Raw genomic sequence first — 20,735 nt, forward strand, 5'->3', positions numbered from 1 at the left:
GCACATTATCAGGTACAGCCTCGGAACCTCTGTGACCATGTGTTGCTACTTTTATGGCCCTCGAACAACACGTTCATAGACGTGTCGTGTCCTCGTTCGTTGTCGTTCGTCGACGTCGTCGTAGTGTGTGTGTGTGTGTGTGTGTTTGTGTGTGTGTGTGTGTGTGTGTGTGTGTGTGGGGGGGGGTGGGTTTTGTACTCCTCCAAGTGCTCCTCTTTCTGATTTTTTTTCATTGCCCTTTATTCCAATGGGTTACATTACAGTCAACAACAAAACCGATAAAAAGATTGAAATGGAAGTGTTCAGGAAAGGCTTGTTATAGCTGCTTCCTCTTCCCTCCTTCTGCTCTGTGCTCCACTAGGAGGAGTTGCAGGCCTGCGCGGACACAGACGTCCATGCAGACATAATGCGCAACATTTATAATCATGGCAGTAGTGCTTGCCTCCCTGGCGTGATCGTCCTCACCGTTTTAAACCACAACTCTGGACGATCGCTTAGTCAGGAGAGGTTTAGTTCTTATTAGTACTCCAGCATATGGTAAGAGTTTCGTTGGCCAAATTTAATGGCACGTTGTTGGCCCATTTTGTGTCACATTGTGGACGAAAACAATATAGACTTTACTACACTTCACCATTACAATAATGGCTACCTGTTTAAGTTTCAGATGTTCAAAGACTTCTATTATAGAACAGACTGTCGGTAAAGCCTGCCAGGTCCTTAAGGCTTTGCAGGAAGCCATTTCAGTCCCCATGAAATCTTGATTTATCTTTGGTGGTCCTGTTGAAGATGGTGAGCAGCCGCACTTGTGCTGCTTGCCAGAGCTGAGCACCATGAATTTTCCATCGACACCTAGAAATCAGAGTTATTGTTGGCTGGGAAGGACAGATCCTATGGCTGGGTGTACATGCGGGTGTAGTCTGAGCGCTCTTGTGTGTGTGGCAGAGAGTGTGAATTGCTCGATAAACTCATCATAGGCTCATAAAGACAGCTGACATTTACAGCAAAGCGCAAAGGTCAAGGAGTTGAGCCTGATGAGATCATGATTGAGGAAAGGCTGTGTTAGCCCAGCCACCTCAAGTAATGCAAAGGATACCAACAAATGGAAGAAATGAAAACAACAGAAAATATGTGGGAGGTGCAAGTCATCAGAGTAATAATTACATTTGAGTTTGTCCGGGGTTAACATTGGCCTCGTATGAATGAAATGCCTCACGCACAGTACAGACAGAATACAGATCTTTAGTGATCACTTAGACTGATGATTTATGATGCATCCAAACTGTAGCTGATCGGGCCAATGCGGACAGACATTCTGATAATGTAGATCTAATTAGAACTCCCAGAGTGGGACCGGAGCGTATGTCTCAGCCGACCCGCACACACCGGGCACAGCCACATCCTCATTAGCTCCAACAATGTCACCGGGCATGGTCGACACAGCCCTAAAAAAAGCACCCTCGCTCTGTGTGTCCTGTTGCTTCGAAGCTACCCTGATTTCTTGAAAAAGGGCCTGATTGCTAACGTGAGCTGCGTCCAGAGACAAAGTTAATGAAGACAGTAACATGCAGGGGAGGGAGCTACTAGGCTTCAGTCTTTGAAAGATCCCCGGTTCTGTGTGTGGGGACTGAAATGTTCCCAGATTGGCATCTGAACCTTATGGGTCCCTCATACCTTTTGATGAAATACTGAAACTGTTGAGGAAGAGCTGACAGGCACACTCCCTATGGCCAAGTCCTGTCTCTCAGTTGTCTGACTTTCTCAGATCTTTGATTCTTTTCTTTTTTTTGCTAGTGAAAGAATGAGAAGGAGAGTAAAAGAGGGCGATAGAGATACTGCGAGAGTCTATGTGCCTGCTCCTATGTGTGTTCTGGATGAGCAACCATCTGATGAACTGCCTTTCCACGACCGAGCTAGTGTACGGCACAGCCAATGAGATCCTGGTGTTGTTGTGTTGGTTAACAATGCTCTCGCCCAGCACCACAACTCACAGAGCAGCAGTAAGAGGTTGGCAGACTCTAATGGAAACGTCATCTCCCAGATAAAAGATGGCCCGGCATTGATGAGAGGGGGAGTTATGTGAGGTGTATAATAAAAGAACCATTTCCAATCGGTTCCGAAGCCAATTTAAGAGCGCTGAATGAAGACAGACGCTGTCATAGACAAACTGAAAAGCCGACAGTCATTCATAGCACTTCCTCTGTTTGTCAAGCAGAGGGACCGTTCAATACAGCGCTCCATACTCCTGCCTTGAGCATGACGGGCAATAACTCAACACAACAGCTTGATATGGGAATCAAACGTGTAGTGTGCACTCTCACTGTTGTTCCTCTAAGTTTTCAGTAAAACTCTGCTGTGATGCTGCAGATACGTTTTCTCACATGCTTATTGAAAATGGTGCACACTTTCATGGGGGTTTTTCTAACCTAGTACCAACTATTGCTGAATATAACGATAATTTATGGAAGAAGTGAGCATTATTATAAATGTTTTCCTGTAACCTCGGAATCAGTCCCATCTCTGTGTCCCAAACTCTGAGTGTACAGTATATTCATTCTGATGGAAGAAGAAGCATTTTGGACCCTTCAACCTGAACCAAAATCAAATATTTTGACCACCAAAAACCAAATCAAAGATGGTGATAAACAGCTCTGTTCTAGGAACTCCTACATGTAGTTATACTGTAATTGCTCAGCTAAAATAAGGGTGTTTTGTGTAATAATTTGGTGGGTTATGAAACCCTGAAGCATCACTGGCAGTATTTCAAAAAGCATACCTGGTAGCTGTTCTAGCCTTAGCCTTACTGACCGAATGTAGACTGTGGCAATAAGCATGCCATTTGCCACGTATACCCGGTTTCACTCCTCTACTGCAATATATTGTGCAAGGGTATTGTTGCTGTATCTGGTACTTAGCACTTTGATTGGTCTAAAGAAATACAAACCCGGTTTCACCCCTATACCGTAATGATAACATGTGAAGCCAGACTTTTCTCCAGCTCTGACAAAGCGCTGTAGAGATAGGTCTGTCTATGCAGGACTAGTCCAAACCTTTCATCTCAACCTATCCCATTCCTCCTTTTGTCCCCATCAGACCACAGGGAGCCAGAGGAGAAGACGTGATTTCAAGTCAACGTATTCTCTGTCACATCTCCCCGGCATAATACTTGTTGACATCCAACACAGGCTAGAGAAATGATTATGGTAATGCAAGCTGTATAAACAAGCATAATGCCTATTTTCCATGTGCCCACTATAATCATATGTATTAATGCAAGCGCAACCGAAGAGGGAATGATCTGTGTAATATGTAAGCTTGTTTTCGAAGCAGTTAATTCTCACATTCTGCTGTGCGTACTGCTAGTCTTCGCTCAGATTCACTTTATTATGTTTTTGACAATGCTTCCTTTTGTATTCTTTTTCATATATATTACCTCAGGCAGTTGTATAAATGGTATTCCCCCCAGTTTGCAATATAGACAGGAAGCCCTTTGGAACATGCCTTCTTTAAAGGTTGTGAATTGAGTTTGGATGTTTTTCGCTAAAATAGATGAATAGTAAATCAGCTGTATTAGGTATTATGTTGCTTAATTTTTGTGAAAAAAGAAAAGTCATATCAGGTTTTGCTTCACTCAAGTAAATCCAAAGATTTGCCACTCATGTTCATTGTGTTAGAACAAACTGCTCTCAGGTGTTGGCTCAATCTCCCAGCAAATTGTTGAATTGCCAGTCTTAGCATGCACTGTCATTGTTTCAATTTGCCTCCCGTCTGAATTCTACCAACTTCTCAAAGATGACAGTCTCCATGGCAGATATGTCCATTTTCCAAACAGAAATGCTTGACTTCCCTTTTATCACATATGTTGATCTTTATTTCACATATTTATGAAATCCATTTGATAGTTATTAACGTCATGTCGAACAGAATGAGGAGTTTGTCAAAGAGAGACAAGCAAGTAGGAGAGCAGGAGACGGTGCTGCAGTGAGGCAGCCATCTTACAGAGGAGCCTCATCATTTCAAAGGCTAAAATGTGTAAGAGTCACAACAAAGACGAAACTATCCATTTCCATCAGCTTTCCCCGTTGCGTGTCTTCTTTTCACTTTCTTTTCTGGAACATAGGGTGTATTACAGTGACTGAATTGCAACTTATTCTGTCACTTTCCTTCTCCGCTGCTGCGTCTACAGTATCTGTCCTTATCTCTCTTTGGAACTATTAGAAGATTAATCAGGCTGTCTTGGCTCTTCTTAGACACACTCTGCTGATGGTGCTTTCCACCACAGTAGAGGCTGGTGGGTGGCAGCCATTAGAACATGGTAGTACTTTGATCTTCTCTGCGGATTTACAAAATTGCACTTCTTGCTCCTTGTTGAAGGGTAAAGGAGTATAAATGTGAGAAAGGAAGCTGTTTGGTAATTCTTCTTTTACATCTGTTAAATGTGACGCCAGAGCGTTCTCTTTTTTTTTAAAGAAATGTTTTGGGGAAGCAACTCAGTTTGCCTGTACATTCCAACATTAGTCAAGGTGTGTTCTTCATTAATCTTTAAGTAGCTTCCTCAGTCTGGCACAGACCAGAACACTGACTCCTACATGCCCTCCACATTGTCAGTGTAATGACTACAAAGCAATTTATCCCCTGTTACCGCCTCCCGACCACACACACCTTGCTCTGTCAACTCTGCTTAATTAGCAGCACATAACGACCTGTAGTGAATTATTGTTTTTAATTAAACAATTTTACCGCCTCTACAAATAAGATCTGTATTTATGGGCTGGATGAGGGGCAGTCAGCAAGGAATCAGTTAATGTCAATTTTCTGCTCCAAGCTGAAGAGAGGGTGAATCAACGTGCCACTGCTGAAAAGAGAAAATTAAATCCAATTTCCATTACCATGATAACGTGATTACATCAAATCACCAAGTGCCCTATAGCTAAGTATGGAAATGCACATGCATGTGCAGACCTTGAGGAACCCTGTGCCAGCGAAGCATGCCTCGCACACACTTGGCTCTTTCTCCCTCACTCATCTGCACACACTATCAGCTACATGCCCAAATACACAGAGAGATATAAAGTGTCACACAGATTAATGTTTTGTAGACTGGGTTGGAATTTGCTCTCCCCATAACAAGGCTTGGGCGCTCCCCCACTACTTGGATATCCAGCCTTCATGGCCGTGTTACACCTGGATGGCCCTACTAATAGAAGCATGTTATACGACTTGCATTCAGAACGCCTGGCACAATAATCCCTTTTTATAATTCATCCCGCCCTATTTCCAGATTCCATGCTCATTTTAGCCCTATGACCGTTGCATTGGGTCAGCATAATAACTTCCTTGCACACACTGAAACAAACTGTTTTGCATGCTTGAATATTGGCTAGGTAAGACATGTACAGTATATGTGCACTCCCTTGCATTTGGTATACAGATGCATACCTTTTTGGTTCCTTGCTACTCACGCTATGCTGTCATTTCAACAGTAAAGCAAAATAAGGACTTTCTTAGACCTGTTATAGGACTTTAGATGTTTACCTGATGTTGATACTGTCATTTAGGTTAGATCGTTTTTTAATGTCAAATCAGTATTATTTCAAGGACCAAATCCAAAATAGTATTTAATTTGTATGTTTGCAATCGCTCAGACACGAGAGAAAAAGCTATCTGTGCAGATGGACGGTGAGCTATACTGAACACTGAATGAACCCCAGCTGAAATACTTCTAATTTGCTTGACAATTTCCTATGCAGGAAATGAATGAAATGTAATTGTGCCTCATCTTGCTGAATAGACAAGCCCTTCTGCCAGTACAATGCTGTGAATTGGAAATCTTTGTGATTTGAATTGGCATCCTTGTAGCCCATTTTTTCACAGTGAAAGCAGATCTCTCCCTAACAGCTTTTGGCAAAACAGCCCATTGCTTTCAGTAGCGTTCAGTAACAATTCCTGGCTGTAAGGTAAATATTGTGTGGGCCATTCAACCAACTGCAATATCACATAGGAAGCCAACAAGGGAAGTATTTATTTAAAGGACTCATACAGTGGGATGTTTCAATACAACAGTAATGCCTGCGTGTGGATGTGTGTTTTGTCATGTGTGCACCTAAACTGGCACCACAACATAAGTGGGTGAGAGTGGTTATATCGGGACACCACAAGTCATTACCGGTACATATTATAATGTAGCATTTATAAGGCAGCCTACTTAGCTTCTCAGGTGACAATGCCACCTTGACTACCACCTTCTCAGTGTTTGCGGTTCTGTTTGTGTGTCTGGAACGGGTTGGATGAAACGTCTGATGCTCCATTGCCAAATGTCACAAGTGGTCCATCCTTCTGGGGAAATAAATTGGCTCTCTTTTAAGCAGCAGGTGTGTCGACAGGAGCGGCAGCATATGCTGGGAATCGGACAACTAAAGACGACAGTTTGTTCTCCGTTTTGGCTTTTCTCATTATGATCTGGACAGCACCTTGATGATGAATGTGTCTTTGTGAAGAATTCTTTTTGGGGATAAGATAGCTCATGGCAACTCATGCATCTTTAATGAGAAGCATAGCATAGCCCTTTGCATGTTTTGTTTCTCTTCATATAAATGAGACCAGATTACGCACATATTACATTCTCGGCCAACAGGTGAAGTTTGTTATGGTGGCTCAGTAGTTCAGCTAGCAAACTGGAATGTTAGCACTCTGGGGTTCGTATTTGTCATTGCTTGGGGCCAAATATGAACCCCAGTGTGCTAACGTGCCCTAAATGACAATTTGCTGATGAGAATGTCATTACTTTTGACAAATGTAGTCATTAAATGTATTATTAGACAAATTAAAATGATGATATGATAATAGCACAAGATGAAAAGTTAAGGGATAACCAAAGTGATTACAATCCAGCCTGAGGAGCGGCATACAGTATTTGTATCCACCTCATTTCATTGCAACCATCCAATAATTGTCAGAATTTCTTTCAAAATCTGAAATGTCAACCTCCAGGTGGCACAAGAAGACAAAAGTCAAAACGCTGATTCTCTGGACTCAATGATTGGTCAGATACCTGCAAGATTGTACAATGATCTTCTTGTACCTAGCTAGGCCAACTTGCTGAATGACGATACATATAAAACTCTCCCTTGTCACATGACAGATTAAATCCACAGTAGCACTGACTACATTTATAATCAGAAGTACATTTAGCAAATGTGTTAGCAAAAACACTCAGATCCCCCTTTTTTCACTATCACATTTTTTGTCACATACAATGGGTTTACAGATGTCTTGCTATAGGGTTGCAATACTGAATAATTCAGTGTCGTGGCTAAAAACAGTGCGATACAAACATAGCAAAAGCACTTTCTTTGCGAGTTATCTCTTCATCTCATGCAGGGCACAGTGAACAGTATACCCTAGGCATGAACACAGTCCACTTTCATCGCTTTAAAAAACCTAGAGGATCAGCCTCACTGACTTTCTGTCTTTTCATGATACAATATGGGTAAAGCTCATCCATCAAAGCTTTTCACACTGAGATAGCCCTCATGCCTTCACCTTCCACTTCTCCACTTTACCTTTTTCTTAGCGCACGTTTCTGCCACGGTTAGTAAGCTCTGTTCAAGTCATCAAAGCAGTTTCAGTGGTCTTGCCACGCTACCTCCCTGTTTGGTTCAAGGACATATAGCTGTTTCTGATGGCGGAGAAGCCTGTGACCAGTGAAATTAGACTTTCTTGCAGTCTGGTTTGGTATAGCCCTTACACAGCCCAGGGAAAGTACAGAGAAATGGAGCAGTTGTATGCTCTATGCAATGTAATCCTATGAAATGGTGCCTAAGCACTCTTGCATATGTTTAAGATTGAAAACCTCCTGAACATGTCTATTTACTTAAGTGTAAGACAGGAAAAACATTTCTGAAATCTCACAGACAATTGTAATTATATAAAAAAAAAAGAAATATATAAACACAACATTTCCTTGTATTCATTTGACGTGTTTCGAATAAACATGATTATTATTGTCTCCAAGCCATTCATATAATATTGGTGGACAAACAAGTTACTAATTAACATTCACAAAAGACAGGATTATTGCTGTTAGTTGTGCAGTGTTGACATTTGTACTGTCACACTGAAGTCTTTCAGTTCAATTGAATTCAGTCTTCCTACATTTCCTCAGTATTCACAGTTTTATTCACTCCTTTTATTTTGCATAAAATAAAGTTTAGTACCAAAGATGTTTTCCATGTTTAGCATATTTTGTGCAGGAGGCTATCTGGGCCTGTGTTGTGGCAAGGCACAGCTGGGGAACAACACTTACCCAACAGGAAGATAAAGACCAGACTGGATTGAAAGAAATGTGTCCATTCACTCAGCCTTCCCCAGTGTTAAATCTGTATACATGTGAGCGAATAACAGTGTGCGCTTGTGTACGCTTGCTTATGAGCATCATGGGGAACTGGGTGGTGAGGGCTGCTGTAAGGCTAGAAATAGAGAGGGAAAGACTGATGGCACATGCAAAGATCTATGCTTGGCTGGAGAAGTTAATAAAATTGAAGCTGTGTTATGATGAATAAGGAAAGGGCCATAAAAGAGAATGTATGTAGTGAATCTCCCTGGCGAGTAGCATTGAACAGCCTGGTGAGCACACCCAGGGGAAGGCTTTTTAATCTGCAGCCCTCCCTAACACTTTGCACTGCACAGGGAAATGGGCCCACATTCTGCTTGAGCTTCAATAAGATAGAGCTGTGGAAACCTTGAGCTGGACATAGACTGAAAGAAAGGTTGATGCCACGCTAGAAAAAGCTTTGACTAAGGACAGGTAAATTAATGTGCTTTTCAAAGGAAGGGCTGCCATGTTAAACAAATAGGTTTGTACATACAATGTGCTAAATAACCACATGGGAATGCTAATTATTGCCTTACATTTCTTCATTGTATGCACCAATGTGAGACTCACATACACACTGCTCTCCTGTGGTAATTGAAAAAAGTGGATAACAAAGCTGGAGTCTGTGAAACAGTTTTGCAAATCTATATCAATGATAAGTACCTTACAATCATGTGTAGTAGACCCTCCGTAAAAACGCGATTCTGCGATCGCAGAATTTACTGCATAATCAGCAAAATGGCGCAGATTTTTAAAAGGCCGCATATTTATCAAAAGGCTGCATAATCCCCGCATTTTTCCACACAAAGTTGAGAAAAAAAAAGTTAACTCTTCTTGACGTGACGTCATCAGCTCGCGCATCACAGAATGTGAAACCTCCAAAACCCTTTCGAGGGCTACAAGAAACGAAGTGAGTAGCCTACAAGATTGAAGCTGGTCAGATAACGAACGAGTAAATGAAAACAGAATGAGGCGGAGAGTGGGGGGGTGTGTGCGTGTGTGTTTGTGTGTGAGATTAAAATAGCCCAATTGCTTTTACAATAAATAAACATTGAATGTGTTTAATTGAATAGTAAAGGGGTTAAACGTTAGTGGCACTAACGTTTAACCCCTTTACTATTCAATTAAACACATTCAATGTTTATTTATTGTAAAAGCAATTGGGCTATTTTAATCTCACACACAAACACACACNGGTACTGCTCTTTGGAGAGGAGGCTGTGTGCTGCTCACCTGCACGAGAGCAAGAAGAGACACCTCTGTGATAACCTGTCGGCATGTCTCTGCGGAGAGCCGAGGGTTTTCACATTGTTTTCTCTCTGGTCTAATTTGATGAATGCTCTCTGGCACACACCATGTCTCTTTGGAGACGAGCTGAAAGTCAGGAGGACACTGAAGGCATCTGAAGGGTTTATCCGAAGCATGCCTCTGCTGTCCTGGTAATGTATTCCACTGAGGATGCTCAATGTTTTCTTTTGCCTCTCTGCTTTTTCTGTTTTCATACCCTTTGTAAGCCCTGTTTGGGCCAATGTAAGGTCTTGCTTTGTAAAGATTTCTCTTGTTATTTCACTGATTGGTGAAAATAATAAAATTGAAAAAACATTTTCACTCAATGTTGGTAATCTGCTGCTCATTAGGATCCGGTGTAAATGCCAGCACTTTTTTAGACTGCCAAAAATGCTGTGCTTCCATCAGCCAGGACATTTTTGGCACACACATAAATCCCTTCCAGTTTGCTTCACCAAGTGAAAACCTGCAGTCTGACTATGTCTGATCCTTCGTGTTCCTGACCCAAATGCTCATCCTGCAATTAATCTATTAAATGTAAGCGTCCTACTGAATAGCTTTTCCCACAGGCTGTCACTATTTTCAGACATGACCATACAAGGAAGAAAATCATTGATCGAGTTGGACTGCGCAACAAGCATCTCCAACTGAGAATATTTCAAACGCCTTTGATTATGTAAAATGTTATCCATCATGTTTTCTTTAATTAAATGTTATCCTTATCTCACCTGATATGCCGACGGAAAAAGTTAAAAAATCTTAATGTGTGTGAAATTGTGATTTCAATATGTTTAGAAGTCATAAAACAAAAACATAATGTATAATGTATTTTACTTGCAGATAGACAGTGTTTGCTGAAATATCATGCCCGGTGCATTATCATATTCAATAGAAGGTATTAAGGTATTACTCTACCATTAATGGGCTCAGAAAAACACATTTTGGCGGATAGAAAAAGTAACATCCTTTTAAAGTTTTTTTTTTTTACCAGAAAGGCATGTTCAATGTCAGAAAAATCACTAAGTTCTACAAGGTTTTTTTATACTGTTCTTGGTGTTGTCCTCATGTTTCTTTCGCCCCATTATATCCTGATAATCCCAGATAAATCATATCAAGGTTACAGTCAGGACTCCATTTCAGGCCAATGCTCTAGCTGAAATGTCTTGTCTATAATTGGCACCGGTTCTTGAAGCCAAAGCTCCGAATGACCCTAAAAGCAGAGGAATCAGTATTCTATATACCGGTATGTTCCTGGTCGAACCTTGTGCCTTTATTTCTCATGCTGGCGCGGATTTACAGCGATAGTGGCCAGCTAGTGTCCAGATCTGACCGGAGATGTAGTCTGCACAGACTAATTGGGAGGAGTTTGTTGTCCTAAGCTTCACTCTTGCAGCAACACATCATTAGTGTGCCAGTGAGAGTGAGAGGGAGGTGATTGGACGGCCGATAGGAACAGCTCATGGTTAGACACGGGATGAATTTACCCATGGCAGCTATCACACTGCAGCAGCAGCTCTTATCAGAACGCCTGATGACATCCAAGTATCTAACTTAGCACCCTGGAACTAGGTCGATGTTGATGAATAATTTAGTCCCAGATGCTCAATAGATTCCAACTGAATAATGAAGGCGTGTGGGCCTATACGACTGTGAGTTCAGCTCAGTGTGTTGCCTGGCCTTCGCCCACACTCTTCCTACTGCTGGTCTGCCAAGCTGTCAACATCATGGACTCACACAGACACAGACTTCAGCAGAGCTGGAACACAATGGAATGACATTATCACTATCGGAGCTCAGCTGCGTAAAATGATGATATGCTGTATATAACATGCTTATCATGTTCAAAAGTTACAATTTCAAAGACATCATGATTCTCAGAGCGTTTTCACAATTAAAGAAAGGCTCTGATGTGAGGCTTCATGGTGGCACGACAGATTGCAACTGCGACTCAGAAGAGTGAGTGCTGAACAATAGGAAACAAGCTGGGTAAAAATGTAGATATTCTCTGCTGTGTCCTCGCTGAAGAGGATTTACATCAGATTATGCAATTCTCAGCAAATGGATCAACAAAGCTGCAAAACAGCATCTAGCAAAACCAGGTGCTTTATTATTTTTGGAAATGAATTGTCGAAATGTTACTGTCAAGTATTGTCCATTTTGTTTTACTGAACAAAGCGTGTTACTCTTAGCTCTAGCATTATAGCAAAGTCTTGATAAAAAATATATATAATCTTTCACCTCTGTTCTGTATCAATAACATGATTCTCATAGTTTGACCTTGGTGAAAGTCAGTACGTTGTGCCCTAAATACTGAATGGTGAAAACAAATTAAAAAACTGATACCATTTGTGAAAATTATAGGCATGGTTTAAAAAAGCATTTATCAAAAACTATCTAGAAAATGCTTGTTAATATAAGCTTATTTTAAAGCAGTAAAACCATCCTGCCATGTCCTGATTTTATGATTAATTAAATTGTTCTTTCAACCACAATCTGTCTTTTTATGACTCCACCCACTTAAATCTAAGACACATCAAAAGCTTAAGGGTCACATATCTGTCTTTATTGTTCAAAGCTGTCAGTAGTTCCCTCAGGGATAAGAGCAGGCCACTGAGTGCATTCTGTAGGTAGCGTTGTTCTTCAGAGCACCTGAAAAATCATGCTAAAAGATGCTGGCATTTCTAAAAGGCAATTACCTCAGAGTAATTGGTATCTTCTTTCTGTTTTGACTGCTTGCATATGCCATAGTGTAAAACCAGCCACGGTCGACAGCTGTTTTTCACTTGCTAAGTTATGAGACACCATCCCTTTTGGGAGAAAAGCTTTGCTTTATTTAAAACGTAGCAGCTGTTACTGCAACTGGACCTCAGGCAGAGTATCAGAGTGTCATTAAAAAAAGAATGGTCGGAGGCTCACCATCTCCTCCCCTGGTACCGTCTTGCCATACATGTTCCTCGAGGATAAGTCACTGCACCCCAGACAGTCTAACAAGGTGCTGCAGGGCAGCAATGCTTCACACAACTGGTACACCCACAGCACACTGTGTGCTAGGATATAAGCATAGTTCCAAATGGAAAAACACATGCCCTAGCCGACTGGTAATGACATTTAATTGATACTCTGCGTCAACAGTATGGTGGACTCAATCCATTTCTAATGTGTATGTATATCCAAAAAAAGGCTACTGTATATCTACGATTTGTGAAGGTTGTTGCTAATGTAACCATGTCTTGATGAACTTCTCTTTGTAAATGTAAAGACAGACGAATGAATACTTAAAAAAAAAGATATGGCCTGGGAATAAGTGAGCAGAGGCAGGTCAATTGCCTGTTTGCCACAGCTGTGTGAAATGAAAGGCTGCATTTGAGAGAGTGTTGCAAGGAACAAGTAGGCTGATATAGGAGTGCAGAGGTGTACTGTACAAGAAAATATGGATATGAAATAAACACAGCTGCTTTAAAATGTACACATGCCTGTGCCCTCATTAAACATGGTCCCTCTCTGGGACCTGAGAACACTGCTGTGTGAGGACTCCTTTTAATGTGGCTGCTTCAAGGCACTGCTAAGCTGCTTTGTAGATGTTTCTAGAGTCCCCCTCAGGACCCTGTTCAACTTATTTTCCAAGAAGAGTCATCCGCGTGGCCTTAATGAAAATGCAACACTTAGCACAGTGCGTGATTGGGCTCAGGCACCAAGGTAACCGGGAAAGTTGTCTGGCTGCGTGGGAGGAAAGGGTCCATTTCCCAGTCAGAGCCTGCGTCACACTATCACCATGTCAGTCACTGACTCAGAGAGAACCATGTGTGACGGGTGCCGAGTACCCCCCGATTGAACTCCAGACTCGAGACATTCTGTGCGACAAATAATAACAGTTGATATTTGGATTTCTAATTAAGCAGGGTGCTTATTATTTATAACTTAGGACATGTTAATAATGTGAGCACAATATGGACGAGTGGCTGCAGTCACCTCACGGTGCAGAAGGAGAGCGCCGAGCAGCTGCCATGTAGGATACAGCTTGGAGCAGATTACACAGGAGAAGGCTGGATGGCTTCTGTTAGCTACATGCTCCAAATGATAAAATCTTAATATGAAATTCATAACACTATCTGCCTCCATCTACCTCCTACGCTCCCCTCTCTTGTTCTCTCATTTCTCCTATCTCTTGCTTATGCATAAACACTGCTCCGAAGTATATTACATGGTCGACTTTGTCCCTCCCCCTTATCCTTGCTTTCACATTTCTCAGATAAATGAAATCTGTCTGCATTGAAGCATTTTCCCCTCTGGATGCCCTGATATTTTCGTTATCTGAAATCGAATCTCGAGCTCTGTGCGTGTCTGTAGCTCGCCTTGGTAGCAATCTGGCCTGAGAGCAGAGAACTGCCCTGGAGGAATATCATACACTAAGGATAAGCTGGGGAGTGAGGGAGGAATGTCAATTACCAGAGAATGGCTTGTAATCATGCCGCTTTCTATCTAAATGCTAACATACAAACACTTGTCATTTTGGGGGGAAATTGTTCGGTTCAGTCCAAAGCAACTATGCAATTCTTCATTTTCTTGTTCCCTTTCTTCAACAACTAAAAATAGATGGGAAACCTACAGTAAGCATGTGTTTTGAGAAAAAGCTAGCAAGAGAAGAAAAAATATGCAGCTCGGCCACAAATCACTGTCTTCCTGACTTTACCTGCGTCTTGACATGCAGTCCCAGTCCCTCATCAGGTGACAGCAACAAATTTGTCATCCTAATATAGATGCCATCACTGCTGGGATGAATCTGCGTGGGCATAATTCCCATGTGTAACATTTGCAAAAACATGACAAGGAAAGAGGGAGAGATGCTTTGCCCTACAACAACAGACCAGGTCGTCTGTACCTCCCACAGAGTGTCATCATAATCAGATTCCTGTCCCGCAGGTCTGGATGTGTCATTCACAAACGGCCAATTGCTCAGAACTAATGAGCAATTCTCTCCTTCAGTGGACATGAAAAAAAAGACGCAGTTATAAGATTCAGGGTGGAAAATAAATCCTAATAATGGAAAGTCGACAGCATTTATGAAGTCTCACAAGAAAAATAGATTTTCTTTCATTAATCCATTCCTGTGGCAGTGTTGTGATGCCAGAGTGCTCCAATTTTGACTGGACCTTTATATATGATTCATTGATACTGATTTTGTTTAAAAATATATATTATTTAAACTTGTCATTCAGCTGTAGGCCGGCAAAAATATGCTATCATATTTATTGTATCTTATTCATCTATAAAGGGAATACATCTATATTTTTGGGTTAAAAAGCTTATTTGTTTTCATGCAAATAATAACTAGAGGAAAACATTTATACAATGTTCTTTGTCCATATGCTAAATGTAAAGCTTTAGCCAGCAGTCAATTAGCCTAACTTAGCACACATACTGCAAACAGGAGAGACAGCTAGCCTGGATCTGTTAGAAGGTAACAAAATCCACCTACCAGGAATTGTAAAGCTCACTAATTAACACGTTTCATCTTGGGGGTTTAATCTTTATAAAAACACAGTGGCTTCTAGGAGTCTCCGCTGGTTGTCTGGCAACCCCAGAATCACTTTTAAAACCACATGTCCTTTATACACACAGGGTGTTAAACTGATTAAAGAAACAAGTCATTATGTTAATCAAGGAACTTGAGATGTGCTTGTAGGCAGTTTTTAATACCTTTTAAACATTTTAGCGAAGCTAACTGGCTGAAGCTTCATATTCACGGTATAGACATGAGAACTGAACATCTTACCCATTACAAAAACATGTAGGAAATATTTCCCAAATTATCAAACTATTTTAATACATTTAGATTCAAACTGTAAGCACTTTTATTCTTTCCTTAGGTTATACTTATTTACCGAAGCCATTTCTCTATGTTTGTCTTTCCCTTGTCCAATGGCCTAACGGACTTCATTTGCTGGCATGCGGATAACTTTATTTCATTTCTGTACCTCCTGGAATTTGTTTACCTTAATTGAATCTGTGGTAATGACGTTACTCTGTATTATACTCCCTTCCATCCCTAAACATGCCTTTATAGCACGAGAAGTGATTAGATGTTATCCTACATTAGATGGAGATGGCTGAACCGAATCAGCCATCTTAAATGTTTACAGTATGATGTTCATCTAAGGCTCTTAGTGTCTGTTAACTCAATCACCTACAGTAGTTAATGTTTTCTCCACAATTGTCAGAATAAATTATGAAGATAAAACAAGAACATGTCTGTTTTGATGAGAACTAAAATATAATATGCTGATGGCACTGCCTGTATCATAAATACAGGCACTGTTACAGACATAAGCCAGTTTATGACTTACATTTTCTACCAGCTTTTGAGAAAATTGTTTTAAAATAATGCAGACATCTCAGCCTTCATGATTGTGATGTATAAACCAGCTGAATGTAGAAGTGCGCAGGTGGGAGCAATAGAATTTGACAAATTGTGTCTTATGCTCAACAGTTGGCCCAGGACTATTTTGTGTTTTAACAAATCACAACAGCAAATGTCCTAAGGGACAACAATGTGGTCTATAAAACATTCTGTAAAGCTGTCAGTGTCAGTATCTCCTCCTTGCACAATCCAACACTTGAAACAGAGACAACATTCACACTGCGTAGGTTTCATTCTTTGTCATCCAAACAGACTTAGCGGGACAATCTGTAGTCCTCTGTAATGCTGCCAGCAGTGTGAAACCTGCAAGGAAGCTTCTTTGTTGACTGTTTTAATAATGACAGCACAGATGATTTACTTGGCCCTAACAATGTTACAGACAAGCAAACAGGAAGTTAAGCACCAAAGGAAGACAAGGCATCCTGAGGCCTCAGCTGGCTTCTGTACAGAACATGTCTCTGCTGTCAACTATCAAAAGAAACGTAAACATTCATCAAGTCATGTGAACACACATAAACACACATTGGCATGTATGTGTTCACCCCTGCCAAGGTGGACTGGATCAGCGAGGCACATGGACTCTGTATGTGTACAACACAATGTTGAAGGGCAGCTTCCATAATGGCCCCCGGTGAGGCTGAGATGATGGATATGGTCTGTCGCTGGGAGTGAGCGCTGCGGGCCTGGGGCCACTGTGGGTCTACGGCATTAGATCCTCTGCCATCTGTCAGCACTGGGTGGGCACAGACCCATGACCGGGGCCTGGGGCTGCACACACCAGGACCACCTTCACAAACCTCACTTTAGGGGCACGATGAGGAGGTCAGCAGAACACACAAGTGCTGAACAGGAGAACCGTCCATCTGCATCTCACAACCTGTTTCTGCTCTCATCTAATGATTTCTTAAGCTTGCATAGTTGTTGACAGCAGGCCTTTTCTTCAAATGATATATGACAATTAATATAATAACACCAGAAAAAAATGCAATAATGCACCTGTTGGTGAACCATGCCATCTGATAGCCATTGCTCTTTGTTTCCTCTCCAGCTTAAAGTATCTCAGTATCGTGATGGTCAATGGCATACATCTGCATTGCAGGGAAATCTTATCTCGAGGATGTTTTCTTTCTGTGAATAATTGAAGGCACCACAACCTCACAGGGCACCGGCTCTCAGGCTAAACACTGCATTATCTCTCTAAGTCCAAGAGACAGTTTACTATCCTGAATAAATACGACTCCTCTAACATCACTGCATCCCTCTCTCTGTGAAAGGGGAACATTGCGTGTTACCTTGTCAACTCTTTGTTAGATTTAGATTTAGATTTTGAATTGATGAGCACACACAGGTAAAAATTACTATAAAATCTGCGTCTAAATTATTAAGGAAAGCATGTTTGTTATGTGACAAGAAATGTGTTTTATAAAAATACAAATAAGAGAGTAGATATAATATAAAATACAGCAAAGTGGGGGACGAAGAATCTTCAAGGAAATGGTGAGAGAACTAACTTTGATTTATGGTCAGTAAAGTGCCTCCTCGATTCTAAGTCTCATTTATTTAGTAGAATAATAGTAGCATACTAAAAGGAAAACATTTGAGCAATGAAGAAAACACAAGAAAGAATATGTATATTTTCCAACTTCTTCCGAAACACTAAATTAAGAAATCAGTAAAAAAAGGGGAGGAATAGTTTGATATTAGGACATGTTCATTAATTTAACCTTTCATAACCATGATTTCACTTTTTTCATAACGATTTATTTTTAATAGGAGGTAGTTCCTTGTAGGTCAATCTGTTGGGGATAGGCTGGGCACATTCCACATTTCATTGAACCATGTACTGAGTTCAGCGGTGGCCAAATGGTATACCATATTCCCTCGATAGCAAGGTATCTCTCTTCTCTCCGTCTCAACGACATCCAATAAAACCAAAAAGCAATAAAAGCTATCTTAAAAAGACAACCAGCGATCATGACATTCAGCAGTGAGAGCGGTGTGTGCATGCCTGACACAAGCACAAACACAGATGGGTAAATCTTCTATTGCCGTGAAATGAACAAACAAAGTAAATATATGCTTTTTATTCTGCAATAAAATAAGCAGAAACGATAATCTTAAATGCCAGCAATTCCGAACACAGTTCTGGCTTTCTAGTTAGACGCTTGTGCTTTTCTCGTCTCTTAGCTAATGATAAGAGCTTTAAACTGATTGAATATATGCCTGTCAATCAAAGACAACGTACTGTACTCTTTAAAGCATTCTGTGTGCTTAACATCCTGGTAAAATGTAAATAAAACATAACTGACACACATCTTCATTTCAGAGAAGACAGACTATACTATACAACTATAGCAAAGGTAAGTTAGACAACTAGGTGATTGGGTTATAACGTATAGTCATTGTCACAGGGTCTGAATATTTTTAGCGGGCAAGTTTCATGAACCGTAATTTGGGCATTTCTCAGCGTGTGAAACTAACACTAATCAACACGTAGTCAGGGGGTGAGGAGTCGTTATGCATTTGTCCATGCAAACTGCTGGATAGTACTTAACATCTCTAATGTAAAGTACATTTACTGTAAGATAGCCTGGGCATTTTCTACATCTTGTGAACAATTGTTACCAACATTTCTTTTTATATTGTTAAATATAAGTACAGTATATATCAGATATTACTTTAAATATAATATTGCTCCCATGGAGCAATGTCCAAATGTAATAATGGATCTCATGCATCTAAAACTTAATAAAGGCTGTATAATCCATAAACTCATATCCAAGCAGCAATTTGTTTAGCGCAATTAAAGAAACTGCACTGCATGTGTGCTGTTACCTGAGGAGTGCTTAATACCAAGATAAGTCCCCAGTCTGAGATGCATGCAGGATTAGTATTAAATCTAGGTTGTGCAGACTTATTGGAGCCTTAGCTTGTAAAACAATAATCCCTTCCACTATCAAGACAATCAGAACATTGCCTAAAGGTAATTCTAGATACAATGAGAGACATAGTGCATGGGTGATTGTTAAAGAACAGAAGCTGCAGAGTGAGCAGTTATTGGATACTCAGTTGCCGAAGATTTTTCACCACAAGATTACTCTGACACTAAGTTTATTATAGTGTTTGTAAGAAGGGGAGAGGGAGGCGGCGAGGTACCGAACACTGCACTGGAGGTGTAGCAGTGCAGCATGTCAAATCTTCGATTATCCCTGTGAATTATAGAGAGGCAGGTTCCTGCCCCTCGACTCAGGGACCAAGACAAACAGGAACACTACAAGCCAGTTCAGCCGGAACTGAACCATGTGCTGTGAGTGCAAATGAAATGGTCCGCACAATGTGTTTTGAATGTTCCTCACTTCCACTGAATGGCCATTACTCCCACCTCACCTAGGGTTCACAGAGAAATAGTCGAGCCAATTGGCTATTTGGTGGCAATGATGTGACATAGTGGCCATTCATTCTCCCAGAGGACGGGCTATAATCTGCATTTCTAGAATTTCCACCAGTAACAAGCTATAACACAGAAATGGTCCTGTTCAAAAAGGTAATGAACAAAATATGGCAAGCATAAAATGTGGGAAGGGGTCAAATATTACTGTTACTATTGAAAAATACAATATTGGCCTGAATACAAGAACATGCTTCTAATATATTCGAACATTTGATTTTCCAGTCGATAATCAAGGTCACTAGAGCAGAAATCCTAATGACCTTGGACTCAGGGAATTAGCTTGACATCTTATGTATAGATTGACGCTAAAGTTACCAACAGCCATGGTTACCACACAATGTAACCTGATATGTTTGATCCCCTAACATTTCCTCTGCAATCAGCACCATGAATTTAAGACTTTTGGTTTTCATTGAAATACTGTTACTACAAATATTGGACAGATTGTTCTGACATTTTCTACTTACTGTATGGTCAAGGTTCCTTGAATAAAATTGTCCAAGATTTTGCCAGCACTTATCAGTTGAAGTTATAAATGCATCCAATGTATTTGTTTTGTGAACAAATATCTACCTGTAGATGATATTACCATTAATCAAGTTGTATTTTGTGTCAAGTCACATAGTTACTGATTATATTAAAACAATTAACTAACAATGAATGTTGAATGTGAATATTAAAACAGTAGATACTAGCTAAAAACCCTGAAGAAAAATCAATTGATGCTAGATTTATTATCAAAATAGAATTAAAATGTTGAGGTATTCATACTGATAATACCCTAAGTGCAGCCACATATTACTTTTTCCTCCCGGAGTTTTCTTTCCTTGTGTCTCCATAATATTCGAGCCAGTACAAACTTACTTTAGAGGATGTTCCTGCAGACAGCGCTGGTGGTGGATGTCAGACTCATACTATGACCGCTTGTGAGATTTATATACTGTATATGTTCTGGCCCGGGTTGATAATACAGAGCAATGCAGGTAAAAATCCATCACTGTCAAGAGGCCTCAATGGCTCTTCCAGATAGCAGGCTTTCGTCGTCTTCCCGGCTGGGAGGGTAGCAGCTACATGTGGCTCTCTCTCTCTTATCCTTGAGTGGTTTTGATTAAGCATCATCTGGTGTTAAATATTATTTTCCTGCAGTTCGACATTCCTTCATTTTGACCCTTCAAAAAGCAACATGTTGGTGTATTGGTATGGCTTCC

General features: G+C 40.7%; 1 protein-coding gene across 1 annotated transcript in view; it reads left to right on the forward strand.

Annotated features, from left to right (window-relative positions):
• LOC104952680 (neurexin-1-like) overlaps positions 1–20,735 on the forward strand; it is a 379,092-nt gene that overhangs the window by 310,367 nt on the left and 47,990 nt on the right. Inside the window, exons 19-21 of the mRNA XM_010779550.1 lie at positions 4,372–4,380; positions 13,172–13,182; positions 13,284–13,354. Coding sequence (XP_010777852.1) covers positions 4,372–4,380; positions 13,172–13,182; positions 13,284–13,354 — 91 coding nt within the window. The remainder of the gene's footprint in view (positions 1–4,371; positions 4,381–13,171; positions 13,183–13,283; positions 13,355–20,735) is intronic.

Source organism: Notothenia coriiceps, unplaced genomic scaffold (assembly GCF_000735185.1).
Source record: "Notothenia coriiceps isolate Sejong01 unplaced genomic scaffold, NC01 NC01_scaffold00000339, whole genome shotgun sequence".
NCBI lineage: Eukaryota > Metazoa > Chordata > Actinopteri > Perciformes > Nototheniidae > Notothenia > Notothenia coriiceps.